Source organism: Phyllopteryx taeniolatus, chromosome 14 (assembly GCF_024500385.1).
Source record: "Phyllopteryx taeniolatus isolate TA_2022b chromosome 14, UOR_Ptae_1.2, whole genome shotgun sequence".
Taxonomy (NCBI): Eukaryota; Metazoa; Chordata; class Actinopteri; order Syngnathiformes; family Syngnathidae; genus Phyllopteryx; species Phyllopteryx taeniolatus.
Window position 1 is genome coordinate 23,479,218 of NC_084515.1, and position 15,027 is coordinate 23,494,244.

The 15,027-nt window shown below is 39.0% G+C and overlaps 1 protein-coding gene across 5 annotated transcripts in view; it reads right to left on the minus strand.

Annotated features, from left to right (window-relative positions):
- LOC133489023 (uncharacterized) overlaps nucleotides 1-15,027 on the minus strand; it is a 214,509-nt gene that overhangs the window by 59,259 nt on the left and 140,223 nt on the right. For all 5 annotated transcript variants that reach the window (XM_061797643.1, XM_061797642.1, XM_061797641.1 and 2 more), the window contains one exon: nucleotides 10,357-10,524. In XM_061797643.1, coding sequence (XP_061653627.1) covers nucleotides 10,357-10,524 — 168 coding nt within the window. The remainder of the gene's footprint in view (nucleotides 1-10,356; nucleotides 10,525-15,027) is intronic.

A 15,027-nucleotide genomic window follows, 5' to 3' on the forward strand; every position in this document is an offset into this window, starting at 1 on the left:
TGGTTTAGGGTCAAGGGAACATTACTGTATGTAAATGACTGATATCTTTATTGTTATTGTAAAAAATAATAATAATAATACTAACACAATAATATCACAGAGGGATGATGGTCCAGGTATGGATATCACGTTCTGAAAGGATGCATTAGTTGTATTAGTACTATTACTCTAGTTTCTAAATTGGCGAGAGTTGTAACTGTGAAGAGCTGTTTGTCTATGTGTGCCCTCTGATTGACTAGCAGCCAGTCCAGGGGTGCCCTTCTGCTGTGGTATCACAAAAGAGCCCAAATAAAAAGCTGCTAAAATGCTTGTGAGAGTTAATATATTAGGTGCTCACTTAGGGCCATATTTTCCCGTTCGTCTTTTTTTTTTAACACATCTGGCTTGCATCCCTTCCAGCTATATGCGCATTCTCCCGTCCAGACTACTGACACACCCACCATGAGTAACCTGGAAATATTTGCGCAGCCACCAATGAGGCATGACTCATTGAAGTCTCAGGCTTGCTGTAAATCATGGAGCATATGGAGTTGTCCTGAGACTTGTGAATGTCATGAAAAATATTGCACATTTTAAATATGAAAATATCTTCCGTAGCGGAGTGAGATATGCGCACCACTCTGTCTGAAATGCTACACTTTGAAGGAGAGCATGTTTTTTTTTAAATTCTGTATGAAATAAATCCAATAAGAGTGATTTAAACAGATTACTGTGCTGAATGAATGTTTGGAAGTATATCAATAGAAAAGCGGGTGTGCCTACTGTTCTTTATCAGCAGTCCATTACTTTTAGTGGACGAGAGAATATGTGCAGCTGTGCACCTTTTCTGACTTAACATGGCCCTTAGACTTATAAAGGATCATATGCCAAGTCGATCTTTGTATTTTATACATACTGGAGACACATTTTCTCCCAAGGTTTTGGACAAATTCCAAATTGTACACCCACAAGGGCTTTCAACATTCCATCAGAAGCTCTCGCTTCTCTCGACATTTATTCCAGAGATCATTCACGGCATTATCATGGCTTAAAGTACTCCGGTGTGGTGCCAGAAATCCGGCATATGATTTTTTTTGTCTTGTTGAGGGTATTTTATATTAATATATGTTTTTAACCCCATTTTATGGGTCAGAATTGTAAAAGAGATTCAAGCTGATGGGTGTGGTCTTGTCTGGTCCTCAGTCCTCTCCGACACGCCCCCGTGGTATTTAACTCCTGACTCCCGCCTTCTTGCTTCTCTTTTCTGTTTCTCTCTCTTGGTGTCCTGGCTGGCCTTGGCCACCCCTCCCCCCCTCTCCTTTTTTTGTTCGGGCACGGCGCTTGGTAACCGCGGGCCTTGGCGATGGAGACTCGGCTTCCCAGCCTCTCCGTGGGCCACCGCTAGGCGATCAGAGCAGCTGATACTAAAGTACCAGGTTCGCTTCCAGCCAAGTGTGATTGCTCTGAAATTGCTAGCGAGTCCCTGAAAAGGCAGGAAGAGAGACCGTCATATTCTCCCAACGAGGCGTGACCCACAACAATTTTTCTTCTTCCACCTCTTTTGTTTTTGTTTCATTTTTCTGAATCCTTTTTCTCATTCGACCAAACCTGTCTCCGTGCTTCCCGAGACGACTGAGAGAGACCCCCACCACCCACCAGCTGGTCTGCGTTCATGAGTAACACACCAGTGTTTACCAGACTGTACAATATTAGTGCCTAATAATTTTGGGGAAATTACTAGCTTCAGACAAAATCTCAACTTTGTCTTTTCCCTCTCCCGTCCGCACCGGACGCATTAAGCGCTCACGTTTTTTAATTTTAGTCCAACACACAATGTTTTTGTTTCCTTTTCGTATGTCTATTTTCTTTCTTTAGTTAGACCCCGTTGTGTGTTTCCCTCTAGATCCCTTGTAGATGTCAGTAAATATTCTATAAAATTCCACTCTTGGTTGTGTTTTGTGTGTGTTCTGAGTTTAGCAAGCCTCTGTCATCTAGAACTCGTATTTAATAAAATGTAGCAACCTTTAGATATGAGACTGATAAAAAGGTTTCTTGTCACTTTCCCTAAATTTTATACATATAAAAAGTGACGTGGTGCCCCTTTACGAATTAGTGTGATTTTAACTTTAAAGCGTAAATCGGACTAACCCGGAAGTGAACACAGGCGTTTAGCTTCCTTCGTATCGTTTTCCAAATTAATGACATTTTTATTTAACCAATATACACTAGACCGTATAAAAAATAGAGTAACAACTGTAATCAAAATCTGCAATATAGTGGGACATGCTTCACATGAATCAGCCAAAATTCTGGTGCAGTGATTTTTCTCACTTTAAGTCATGCAATATGCTTTGAATACACTTTTAGCTCACTGCCTCATCCCACTTTGAGATATGTATTACATTTTTGCTAAAGGGTATACAATAATACAATCATTATGCCTCTGTCTCCCTTAATTTTTTGCTCTACCTCGCCACCTTTCTTGTTCTCCTATCTTCGTCTTTGCATATCGAGTGTCTCTGGGTTTCCCCCTGAGTCTTATTTATCACCCAGTCCCTCTTTGTCATTCTCTTTTGTCTTCTTTGACAATTTTAACACACATTTTTGTAAGTCTCTATATTCTGCCCATCTCGACATCAGAATAGACAAAACAATTGCACCTCCTGCAGTATATTAACTTGTAAACAGTGCCTCACTCCTTTTCTTCAATCCCATGAATTAATTCGACATATTTATGCCAAGGTGCTGATCAAACTAATCACATTCCTCTCCGCACCACCCCTCAACTCCTCCGCACATAAAATGACACTGATCTTATCAGCACAACCTATGTAGTCATCTGTCAGCCCATCTATCTTTGCATCAATCACAGCCCTGAAAGAGTGATGCACCCGCAATATATTTATGCAGCACTGTTGGCAAGCCAAGGCTGTTTGAAAACGGCATCAACATTCAAAATGGCACCTGTCTCTTGCACAAGTAGCCGAAGAACCCATGTTCGCAGGGTTACAAGTTACGAGGTTCCAGATGCATCTGGGAGTTTCTGTGTGCATAGTTATAAAGAGTAAACAAGAGCTCTTCCAACTGTCACGACAAAATCAATTTAAGTTTTACCCTTTGTCGAACTTACTTTGACAGCCCAGATCTTAAGGATTGGGAGAGAGGAGACATCCGATGTTGACATTTAACCAAGCACAAGCATATAAAGAGTGGCATTTCACTTCCTTGTATTTCACACAGAGCATAGTGGTTCTGAATCATCATTTTCTTTTTAATTAAGGGATTCAGCTTAAAGCCAAGATCCTCATAAAATTAAGTGAAATATTTGAAAGGCAGTACCATATGTTTTAAACTATTCTCTCGAAGCTTGGAAGTAAAGGTACAGAGGTCCTTCAAAATCTCTATCACTGTTAGGGTTTCAGGTGAGCCACAGCAGACTTTGGGCCAGTTGCAGGGTACACGCTAGACTGGTCGCTAGTCAACTGCAGGGCAATGTAGACAACCAACCATTCACACTCACACGTATGGACAATTTATTGTTTTCAATTAACCTGTTTTTGGAATGCGGGGGAAGCCGTCATACCTGGAGAGAACCCATGCAAGCATGGAGAGACCACGCAGACTCCTCACAGGAAAGGCCAAGGCCAAGCTTTAAACCCCAAACCTCAGACTTTTGAGTTAGATGTGGTCACCAATAAACCACTGTGCTCTCCAAAGTGCTGATCAGGTTTGTAAATGAGTGAATATTATATGCTCCATTTAGAACCATGAGTTTGTCATCCAAATCGCCTTCCCATAAATTGACCAGTCCACTGAAGGGGTACAATAAGGCTGGAGCAGTGAAACGGAAATCGAAATGGCATGTACAGTATATAAAAAGATTACTTTGCACAGTGTAATATCACGTAAATTAAAAGTGCACCATATAGTAATATTCAGTTCAAACTAAATTCTCCAGTCTAAAAGCTACAATATTCGGATGTCACAATGGACTGTAACAAGGATGCTATCATCACTGTCATTGTCATGTTGACTCAGAATCGAATACAGTACATATGGTGTGTGCTCTTCCTGGACCAACCTTTGTTTGCCCTATGTGTTGGTGCAAACGAAATATTACTATAAGTGGTGTATGTTGAATGCCCAAATTCTGGTTGATCTACTAGTATTTTCAAACACAAACATCATTTTGGTTTAAAATGAGAAGAATGTGAAGATGATAAAATACCTGAAACTGAAAAAATACAGTTGGATAACCTTTTTCATGCAAAGGTCCAATAAGAATGGCCAAATGGGTTTGAGCTGATAGAAAAGACAACAGTAACTTGAAATAACCACTTGTTCCAACTTAGGCACCCAGCAGAGCATCGCTGAGCACACAACTTGAACCTCAAAGAAAAAGTGCCACAGTGTGTTTGGAACTGGAAATTGAGGCTACTACTGGAAAGTAGTTCTAAAAATGCCACAATACAACGACAGAATATGGAGAAAACAAGCCATTCACTTCAGCTCTGCCCTACTGTTACCAAACATTCATTCAGTCATTCATTTTCCGTACCGCTTATCCTCGCTAGGGTCGCGGGCGTGCTGGAGCCTATCCCAGCTGTCTTCGGGCGAGAGGCGGGGTACACCCATAAATGGTCCCACACCAAGTTTTTCGAGAGCCAGTTTCAAGCAAGAGTCCGGCCACTGATACAGGTGTGCAAATTGATTTTGACGTGACTGCAACATTTTTACTCCTTGTATCCATCCATCCAGCTGTCTCAGTTAAAACACTCCACAATGTGTAAGGATTGAGTTGGATGTTATATTATTGAGTTTGATGTTATATCAAATTTAATTATCAGTTCTTATTTTGTGATTGCTGTGTGTGATACATAAATGTGTGTCTATTATAAGCAAAACAGAGCAAATACCAAGGTTTGTGCTTCAGTAGACAATAAAAAAAAATTCTCAAAAGGGAAATATTAGGATTTCTCTCATGCACCAAGAAGAACTGGGTCATATTTGTTTTTACATTCTTAGATGTGAAAGATTTGCTTGCCCCCATTTCTTTTCTTTCATTGCATTGATGCTGTCTTGCTTCCAGTTCCCTCCAGAAATTGCTGAAGAAAATAATGTAAAATGAGATGTCTTGTTTTGCTGTTCGATGACAATGCATAATCAGAGGTACCACACAACAATGTCAAAAGGGAAAAACACAATTGATGATATTAATTCTACTTAGTTACTTCCTACATAGATTGATATCCTTCTAAATAACCCACTTTTACATTTGTTAGATAATAGAAGAAAGCCCTCTATATTATATTACGTGAGCTTCTTATTCTTAGGTGCAATGCTACAAGTATCTTTCAATTAATCCTGCAGGCAATTTAGCAATACAGAAGATGTGGCCATAAATTATTCATACATTGTAAACATGGAAAACTATGTCTGAATAAATGACTTGGTTATTAGATTCCAACTTTGCCCGTCAACGCAGTCGCCTCGCGACAAAACAGGACGACACCGTGAACTTCCATCATTGTGATTTCCCTATGGATTGCTATTGCAGCCACACAAGCGCTCATCATTGCCGAAGCCTTGTAACAAGACAATGATAGTCTGAAATGTGATTTGAGGCCCAACGCGCTTGCTTACATTCTGACAATTATCCAGCCGTGTATTCCACAACTCCGCTTTCCCATAATTAAGACCCTAATCAGGCAAAGAGCTGATGTGGAATGAGACACAAATCGAAACTTCCCTTTCGCTAAATTCTTAACATCCGTCTAAGTTGTTAACAACAATTCAAGGAGATAATGTTGGTTAAACATTGTCAGCTAATGAAATGCGACTGGAAAATGTAGCCAATTGCTGAAAATACAGTAAGTGGAAAAAAACAAGAATCAAGTGATTATTTCTGGGATAGAGACTTAAAATAATCTTTTGTCTGGAATCATTTTGATTAATTCAAAAAAACTTTCATTTTTCTCTCAATATTTGTTACAGTGAGCCTGTTCAAAAGGGGCTTTTAGCTTTTAAAAGCTCATTTGATATGAGTGAAGATCAAATTTAAAGTTTTATTTGTTTTCCAACTCATTTGAAAGCCACCCAGAAAGGAACACAGGGCTTATATTTCAAAAATATTTGGCTGTCCAAACACATTTGGAACATGGTGTATGACATTTGATAATGAGACCCAAAGGAAGCTTCTGAAAATATCCCACAGTTTTCCCTTATCATTTAACCAAAAACTATCTACGGTAGCCTACTTTTCCTCTGTTGCTACTCAACCTCCTCTAGGGCATAAGAAATCCCTTGAGAATTTTCCAAACTGTTCACACAACAAAACCCACTACGTTTCGTGGAATCATGTTTGGAATGAGGGAGAGGTTTTAGTGTGTTGTAAAAAGCCCACAACGCAGGACATGCGTTCTCATCTTGTTAAGGCTATCATGTACGGCTGACACCTGGTTTGTACGCTCCAATGTAATCCTCTCCTTCTTGTAAATGTCACAAGGAATCAGCAATGCTGACCTTGGGAGGCATGAGGGCTAGATCTGACGGTGTATTTTTTGAAAAAAGAATTGTGTGTAATTGAGTAGAATGGGGATGGCGGGCTTTGATGGTGTGTGAGCAAGCGCGAGACCAATGCACATCAGCGCACACACAAAGAAGACGTAAACAAAGGAGCACGGAACTCGGCAGATAGAAAACAAATCTGAAATGACACAAAACCTCTATTGAATACATTGAGAGCAATTAAAGCACATACATGCAGTTATTCATCACGGTCCTTCAAGGGAACATGAGCATTTTTTAGCTGTTTTGGCCACCTCGAGGTCTCTCATCCACCACAGTGATCAGAGTAAGCCCAGATTTCTTCCAAGAAACTTCAGCAGTCCAAAACCCCATCTTTGAAGGGGGTTCAATTTGACAAGCACTGGGCCCACCGCAGGACATCATTAGTGCAATTTTGGCACGGAAGCCAGGAGTCGGATGCACTACAGACAAGCCGCCCAGTTGTAATCCTTCGCCAAGCCTCCTCTTGACTCAGCGTGCAGTGCTACACGATGCTTTGGATGTCCATACAATTTCAAATATTCTAAATAATGTTGTTTCGCTGTTAGCCATGGGGTGCTCATTTTTCATTGAATTAAATGATCTCACACTTTTTGTACTCTCCAATCCCCATAAAGAAGCTAACTGAGATGCAAGTAACGTAGTGTATTCAGGGTACTGTACTGCGAAATACAAAAGCCAATTCTAATCAAGTGTAAAATGTGTGTTTGTAAATAAAAACAGAATACAATGATTTGCAAATGCCTTTCAAATGTATTCAGTTGAATATATTATTACAAAGACAAGATGATTAATTCATTTGATTTCATGTCACCATCACCTTTAAACAGTCTGTCCAGGCGACATGGCCGTACGCAACTAAACTGCGGCGCAATGTGCCATTAGCGGGCCTATCAGTTGTCCACTGGTTTTGCCGTGATTCAAAATTTTAATCGCCTGCGCGTACTTCACAGCGTCGCAGCTTACAGCCAATCAAAATGCGCATACGCTTTCACTTGCGCAAAAAAAAAAAATACATTTCCGGGTTTTAAGCTAGAGAGACACCGAACGGCTGCCACGCCGCCCCAAGACAAACAATTGGAGTAAATATTGCATCAAATTATGTGCTCTACATCAATAATTAACTATATTCGTAATGTATAATATGCCTGTCAATAAAAAAAACAATTAAAGCTTGTGACCAAAATGTATGTGAGCCGTATGCATTAAACGCCTTTACAGGCTCACCATTCAGGGCGTCCATATACCCAATCGAAGATGGTACAGTCCAATTGGGTTTGACCGCCTCACGCGGTGTGCGGTAGGCCTAACAACAGTCCTAAGCATTCGGGAACTGAGGATAGTAATTGTTCAAGCTTTGTAGGTGGCATTCTTTCCCATTCTTGCGTTCTATACATCTTCAGTTGCTCAACAGTTGACGTATTTTGTGCTTCATAACGCGCCACACATTTTCACTGGAAGACAGGTGTGGACTCCTAATCCGCTAAATCGCGTTTTTCAACACGAGGACAACGCACGTGTACAAGCAGTTCGTCGGCAATGGAGGATGAGCAGAGGCTCGCGTTTTGGAGCTGTCACTATTTTGAGACCGTCAGCTAAAAAGGAAAATATTGAAGTTCGTTCTACACGCCGCGCTGTCGACAATATGTTATATTGCTTCAAAAACACAAAGTCAAATTTGAAGAAACATTTTAAGTTGTGCGGTTACATTAAAGCTGACAGAGAAAGTCCCACCGATAGATATGAACAGGTAGATACGACAGAAAGTTGGTGGGAGTAAAGTGTCAGCGCATTCTGTGTTTGTGGGTGGCATGAAAAAAAAATAACAAGGATGCCTGCACATTACATACAATGCAATGATCACAATGAGGAACAAGGAGCAACCTTTTCAGGGGAAGATTTTCTTTTTTTTTGGGCTCGTTTTTCAAATGTTTTGGATTGGTAGCAAATGCTTTGATGTTGACAAAAATGGGAGCAGCTTTCGTCTGGGAACACTGCCTTTATTTTATTTTTTCATAAAAACAAGTAGCCCATTGATGGTAAGTGAAGTCTGACTGTCATTATATATACTTTTTTTAAACTATAAAAAGTATTTATGTTGAGTCAAAAAAGGTTGTCTTTATTTTATTTGTAATAAAATAAAGACCAATAAAGTATTGGCAAAAGCAGTTGTCATTTTTATTTTGAGGCCGTGTTGTCAGAATCTGCTGAATGTAACTAATGAAGTAATCTAACGAGTTACTTTTAAAATCAAATAATCAGTAAAATCACTAAATGACTTTTTCATGGTAACTGCGGCAACACGTACATAAAATACTTTCTGCATCTTTCGCTTAGTTTGAGTGTGCATTTGTGCATTTGTGCTTTCTTTTTTTTTTTGCATTCAAATGATTGGATAACATAACTTTAAAAAAAATATTATGGGAAATTGCTACTCTGCTGCCAGGAGCATACAACTAGTCATAGTGTTTCTCACTCATCTTAAAATTGATAGATAGATAGATAGGATTGATTCATTAATCCATCCATCCATCCATTTTCTGAGCCGCTTCTCCTCACTAGGGTCGCGGGCGTGCTGGAGCCTATCCCAGCTGTCATCGGGCAGGAGGCAGGGTACACCCTGAACTGGTTGCCAGCCAATCGCAGGGCACATAGGAACAAACAACCATTTGCACTCAGAGTCACCGTGCCGCTTGATTCATTAAATGGGTCTAAAAAGAGACGTTTTGAATAGTTTTGACAGCAGATCATTTTGAAATTTTGCAGCGTAAAATCAAAAGGAGCTGAGATGTGCAAAACATCAACGCGGCTGGCAACATGTTGCTACTTAATCTTTTAAAACAATCCCCTTTTATTCTCCTGATTTGCATTAAGATTCAAGTCAGAAAATGGTTGCTAATAAACCGATGAAGTTCAATGTTCAAATGATTTCCCGATGTAATGAATTTATTGTTTGCTTTCATGCCCCTCAAATTTTTGAAATAAAACTTCGAGTGGAGGTCATTCCAAATCAAGAAGACAACTTTAAAGAAACTCATGCCAAAAATGTAGTTATTAGCGTATACCAGTGCTGAGCTTTAAAGAGAATTCACTAACCAGAATATCAGCGTCCTTCTGGGTATTAAAGAAGTTGAACAGTCTCCTCCAACTAGGTCAGTCACATCGAATAATCCAAATGTTTGGATGATTACAATTGTTTTGCACTCCAACTTTAATGATTCCGCTTCAAAATAATGAGTAATAGACATCATATTTACCTCATACATTAATACAAAGTTAATCAGGTGCACAGTCGGTCGGTATACATAAAATACTTTTTCAGGAAGCTTGTTAAATTGGTCCAAAAAGAGGAGCTGGTGATAGCTAATTTATTATTGCACTGAAGAGTGGAATCCCTGACTGAATGTTTGATGAGACATCTTACTGCCTTGCAGGAGGTCTCCTCTACCTGGCTGCTGCTGTGAAACTCCTGACAGGACCTGCGGGTCAAAAAGGTTGAAGAACCTTTCTGGCCGCTGGTGCGGACAAACAAACAAAGCAATTTGTTTGAGCTGAGTGTGTGTTTTTTGCAAACAACTGTAAAACAAAAACTTTAATGTCGACACAAACATGACATTGTTGTCACACCTCACATAATAATTAATTGCTCTAACCAGGTGAATTCTTGTCTGAAGTCATAAGCATCCATGTCAGATTGTGGGCGAGGTGAGAGGCAGGTCTTACATCCGCATTTCTATCTATGGTTCCAAATAGCCAAGATTCTGTTATTCATTCCCTGCGGAGGTCGCCTGAATTGCTGAAGTTACTCACTCTGAGTGAAGCGTGGAGGGTTGTCATTGACGTCAGAGAGGGTAACCGTGATGGTGGTGGTACCAGACAATCCTCCTAAGTGGCCTCCCATGTCCTTGGCTTGGAGGACCACAAGGTACTGGTCCTGGGTCTCCCTGTCCATGTCAGGGACAGCTGTGCGCAGAATACCTGGAGAATATTAAAGGTTTTGATTGAAAGTCTCAGAGGAATGTGTTTGTTATTGTAGTTAAGCTTGTAGTCATGTAAAATTTCACTGCATTTTCTTCCTGTGGGCAATTTCTGATATTTTGCCCTCCTCATGTAGTTCAAATATTTGAAACAGTTCTCAGTAGGACGAAGTGCAGTTGTACACGATTTCAAAATACAATCACAATAATGAACACATTGCTATATTAATATCCCTCGACAGTGTCCGCTGAAGCAAAATGTTATCCTCATGAGAGCAGAATATTTAATGCAGCTTCCGTATTAAACCTCATTAGATTGTGCACATAAAGGTTCTCATTGTTTATTTATGCAGCATAGTAATATTTTCAGCAATTTATTTTGGTGCAGTAACTTGTTTTGACATCTAATCAGCATTTTTTTAACTAATAAAGTTCATCATAAACTTTATTATTTATAGTTTACTGCTGAGTTACTTTTAATAAAATGCCAATTAAATTAGAATTATATTTGCACAATTACATTTGACGGAAATGAGAGTTTTTATGCATCAAATATTCATAGACACCGGTGCTTTATATTGCAAACTTTACACGTGACCTGCCGTTAAAGCCGAATGCTTGTATTCGACCCCCACATAATAATATAATACCTTGGCCTCCGTCACCAGGAACCTCTAATTTATCACTTATCAGAATTATCCTCTTTCATAAAAATAATCCAAAAGGGCAATATTTTGTAAAGTTGCCTCCAAAAGACTGTAAAATCCATAATTAAACGTGTCACCTAGGCCTATGAACAGTTCTTAACAGCTGGGCATGATCATATCTTGCAGCATGAGAACACCACAAGTGTTACTAAACTCTTTAAAAGCTAGAAAATGAGGGCGGGATTTCAGCAATCTGACTAATGTCCTGTGGAAACACCTTCTGCTTTTAGTTTACATTGCCAAAAAAAAAGGATTTCTAAGAAAGTAAAAAAAAAAAAAAAAAAAGACTTCTTCATGGGAAAATGTTCTTATTTTAAGCCTAAAAAGAAAAATAATCTTGATAAGCAAATTTTGCATTAGAAAATTTATCTCAAATGAAAGAAAAATATGTAACTTTTACTGAATAAGAAATAGCTAATTTAAGATATAATTGCTAGTAACAGGCAAGAATCATAAAATCCAGAACAGAAGAGACTTTTTTTTTTTTTTTCTTATTTTAAGTTTGCACAACTTCTCAATTTAAGAATTACACCATTTAAAGTTTGAATTCGGCTGTTTGCACCACACAAACAATTAAATGTGAATAGCTCTGTTGAATCAGAGCTTCATGACTTATAATTGTATACCATGAAAATATAGTTCATTTTAAGACTGTCAAATATTTGCCATGTAGTATATAGTGTAATTTTCAACTTGCTCTTCTGGATGAATGTTATTGTTTTTAGTAGGCAAGTGCACAGACATTTTTGGAGGCAGGTACTCAAGTCCGAAAAGGCCACCCATCGGCAAAAGTATTCATACAATTAAGAAAAGAAAAAAAAAAGTAATCTATGTATTATATACTTATTTCTGTTAACACAATGAACAGTAATACAAATATTAACAAAGGAAGTGAAGGGAAGCCATAGTGAATATACTGTAAGTCTCCACATCCCTGTTCACATGGCAGGTTTATTTTATGTACAAAAAAGAAAGAGAAATCACGTTAAAACTTTTTTCCCCCCACTATTGGTTAACCTAGCGTGTACCTGTTCCTGTAATGCAAATGAAAAAAGTACAATATTTTAAGAGAGGGGCAGTAAAAAAATAAACAACTGAGGTAACGTGGTTGTTGGTTGTGTTCAGAATTAAGCAATTACATTCCAATTCATGTTAAACTGAAAAAAAAAAAACATATTCTAAACATTTCCTCCATCCATCCATTTTCTGTACCGCTCATCCTCACTAGGGTCGCAGGCATGCTGGAGCCTATCCCAGCCATCTTCGGGCGAGAGGCGGGGTATTGCCTGAACTGGTCGCCAGCCAATCCCGGACTGATTTTACTTTCTTTCGTTTTAGATTTAAGGTTGAATTGTTTTGTTTCAAGAAAATGTGTTCTACTACAAGGCTTTTTGTTTTTTACTGTTTAAAATTCACAACTAAGATTTAAATTCTTAAACTAAGTAAAACAAATATTTAATAATGAAAATGTACCACTTATTTGAAGCAAACATTTCCTACATGTCATAAATTTCTTGCTTGTGAGAAGCATACTAAATTCATAAGTGGTATGTAAATTCTTTTAATTAAGCACATTTTTCTAATTTTAAGACTTGTTACTGTCTTAAAGGTGCTATATTTATAAGCTTACCGCTAGGTAGATTTTTTTTTCTGCTCAAAATAAAATAATTTGACCAAATTTGAGGACATTTTGCTTCCTTCTAGAGAGACTTTTTTTTTTTGCAGTGTACAAGGAAGGCCCACTTTCTTTATCCCCAATTTTCCTTTTTTGGGTAAGCTTGGAGCTAGCTTCTAGTGAAGGCTGAGTCAGACTTGCCTTGAACTCTTCCTTAGTTCTGCTGCTTTACACTGCCAGAGGACAGCGTAATGCATTGAACTCCACTGCCCCTCTCCCTCTCATCTATGTGCATTCCTATATGTATTGCAAAATGATATGAACCCTCTGGTAATTTAGTGCTTTCTCATCGTTTTATGTTTCAACAGTTATTTTAGGATCTTGGACTGTAATTGCAGTCACATTCTGTAACAACCTTCGAAATACACTTAGTAAATGGAAAACACTGGACATACACATTTACAGCACAAAATATGATAGCTTTTTTAATCTTGCGGCAACCACCAAAACCCCTCCCAAATACCAATTCTAGGATGCCCGTGAAGAATAAGTGACTAACACAATTTGACTGTGTTATACATATACAATGACTCAAGGGCCTGCCATTCTGATGGCACTGACATGTTCATTGACATAGTCAATTAGTTTTGAGAGATAAACTGAGGATTTTGAGCGAAAGACTGGCTTTTCTAAGTAATCCATGGTGTTTTTCTATTTCTACAAATTGACTTAAATTGAATTACAAAAAAGACTGTACCAACGCAAATGAGAAAAATAGTATATATTATTTTCTTTTTTTTTACCCTATTAGTGTTTTACACACGTAAACAACTGACGTGCATTACTAGACTTTTTGTTTGCCTGATTTTGTATTTATAATGTCAATAATATCGTATAGTGTAGTTAGGATAGGATGTGTGAAGAAACCTTCCTGGAAAAAAGCAAATGACAGACCATGAAAAACAAGTAGTCTGAGAGCACAATACTGTATATTGTTATGGGTAATGGCACAGAGAAATGCATTACACATAGATCACCTTCCCTGTGTAAATGACCCCATTACGTTGTGGTCTGGATGACACGACAGATCACGTTCGGTCATATTCAATCTAGCTGTTCTGAATAAATAATGTCTACATATCTCAGCATGTTTCAAAAGTGTGGCCGGCTGAGTGTGTACATTTTGAATATGTCTGCCAATGATTGAGCCATTGAGAAAGAGGGTGATTGAAAAAGGGAGACAGAGCAGTGAGAAGAGGGTAGACATGTTTGGAATACTAAACATTGTCACATCTACTGCACTTTGTGCGGGAATGGCCTTGTACTGAACAATTAAAATCAAAAGGAACTGCAGATCTCGGCCCTGCATAGGTAGCCAGAAATCAGCAATCAACTGGTAAAGATTGACATTCACTAAGCAACACACCGGCGTCAGTCTGCGTCCCATGTGGGCAAAATAAAGGGTGTCTTACTAAAATCCGCAGCCTCACTTTGACTTGAATTGTATGCGCGTAATTCAATCAATAAAGCATGCGTCAAGCATTAATCCAAATCCTTCACCTCTGATCCACAATTTCACTCATCGGTTCAATGCTTATGGATAACCATAAAACTGTGATCTTAATACAATTTAAAAAACTAAGGTGTCCTCTGCCAGTGTGACCCTCTACTCGTCCTTGAGTGACTCGTATGAGGTAGAAGGATATTGAGAACACACACAGCACACAAGTCCTTTGAGCTCTCAGTAATCTGTTAACTCTAAGAGTCCACAAACCTTTGCTGACACACTTCTTTTTGATTTACTTCATCCAGAGGTCAGAACTTGAGAGCTATTGCAGACTTTGGTTGTGTGGACACACGCCCCTGAAAGCAAGACTACATTTCTGCCAACTCCTACTGGAATGTTTACCGGTCGATCTACGAGTTTCCGCCGCAGGGTGTCCGGGCTCTCTCTTAGAGATAGGGTGAGAAGCTCGGTCAGAGTAGAGCCGCTGCTCCTCCACATCGTACCGTGAGTGTATCTTTTGTCATGTTTAGTTACAGTATGTCCTTTACGTTGCTCACTGCTGTGAGCAACAGTATAGTGGCAATTCTTATGTTTTCTGAAGTTCTTCAGCAAAGCAGTCAGCATTAAGCAGCCTCGGGTTCGGCCCCGTCGCTTGGTGTGCGGCAGCCTTTTAGC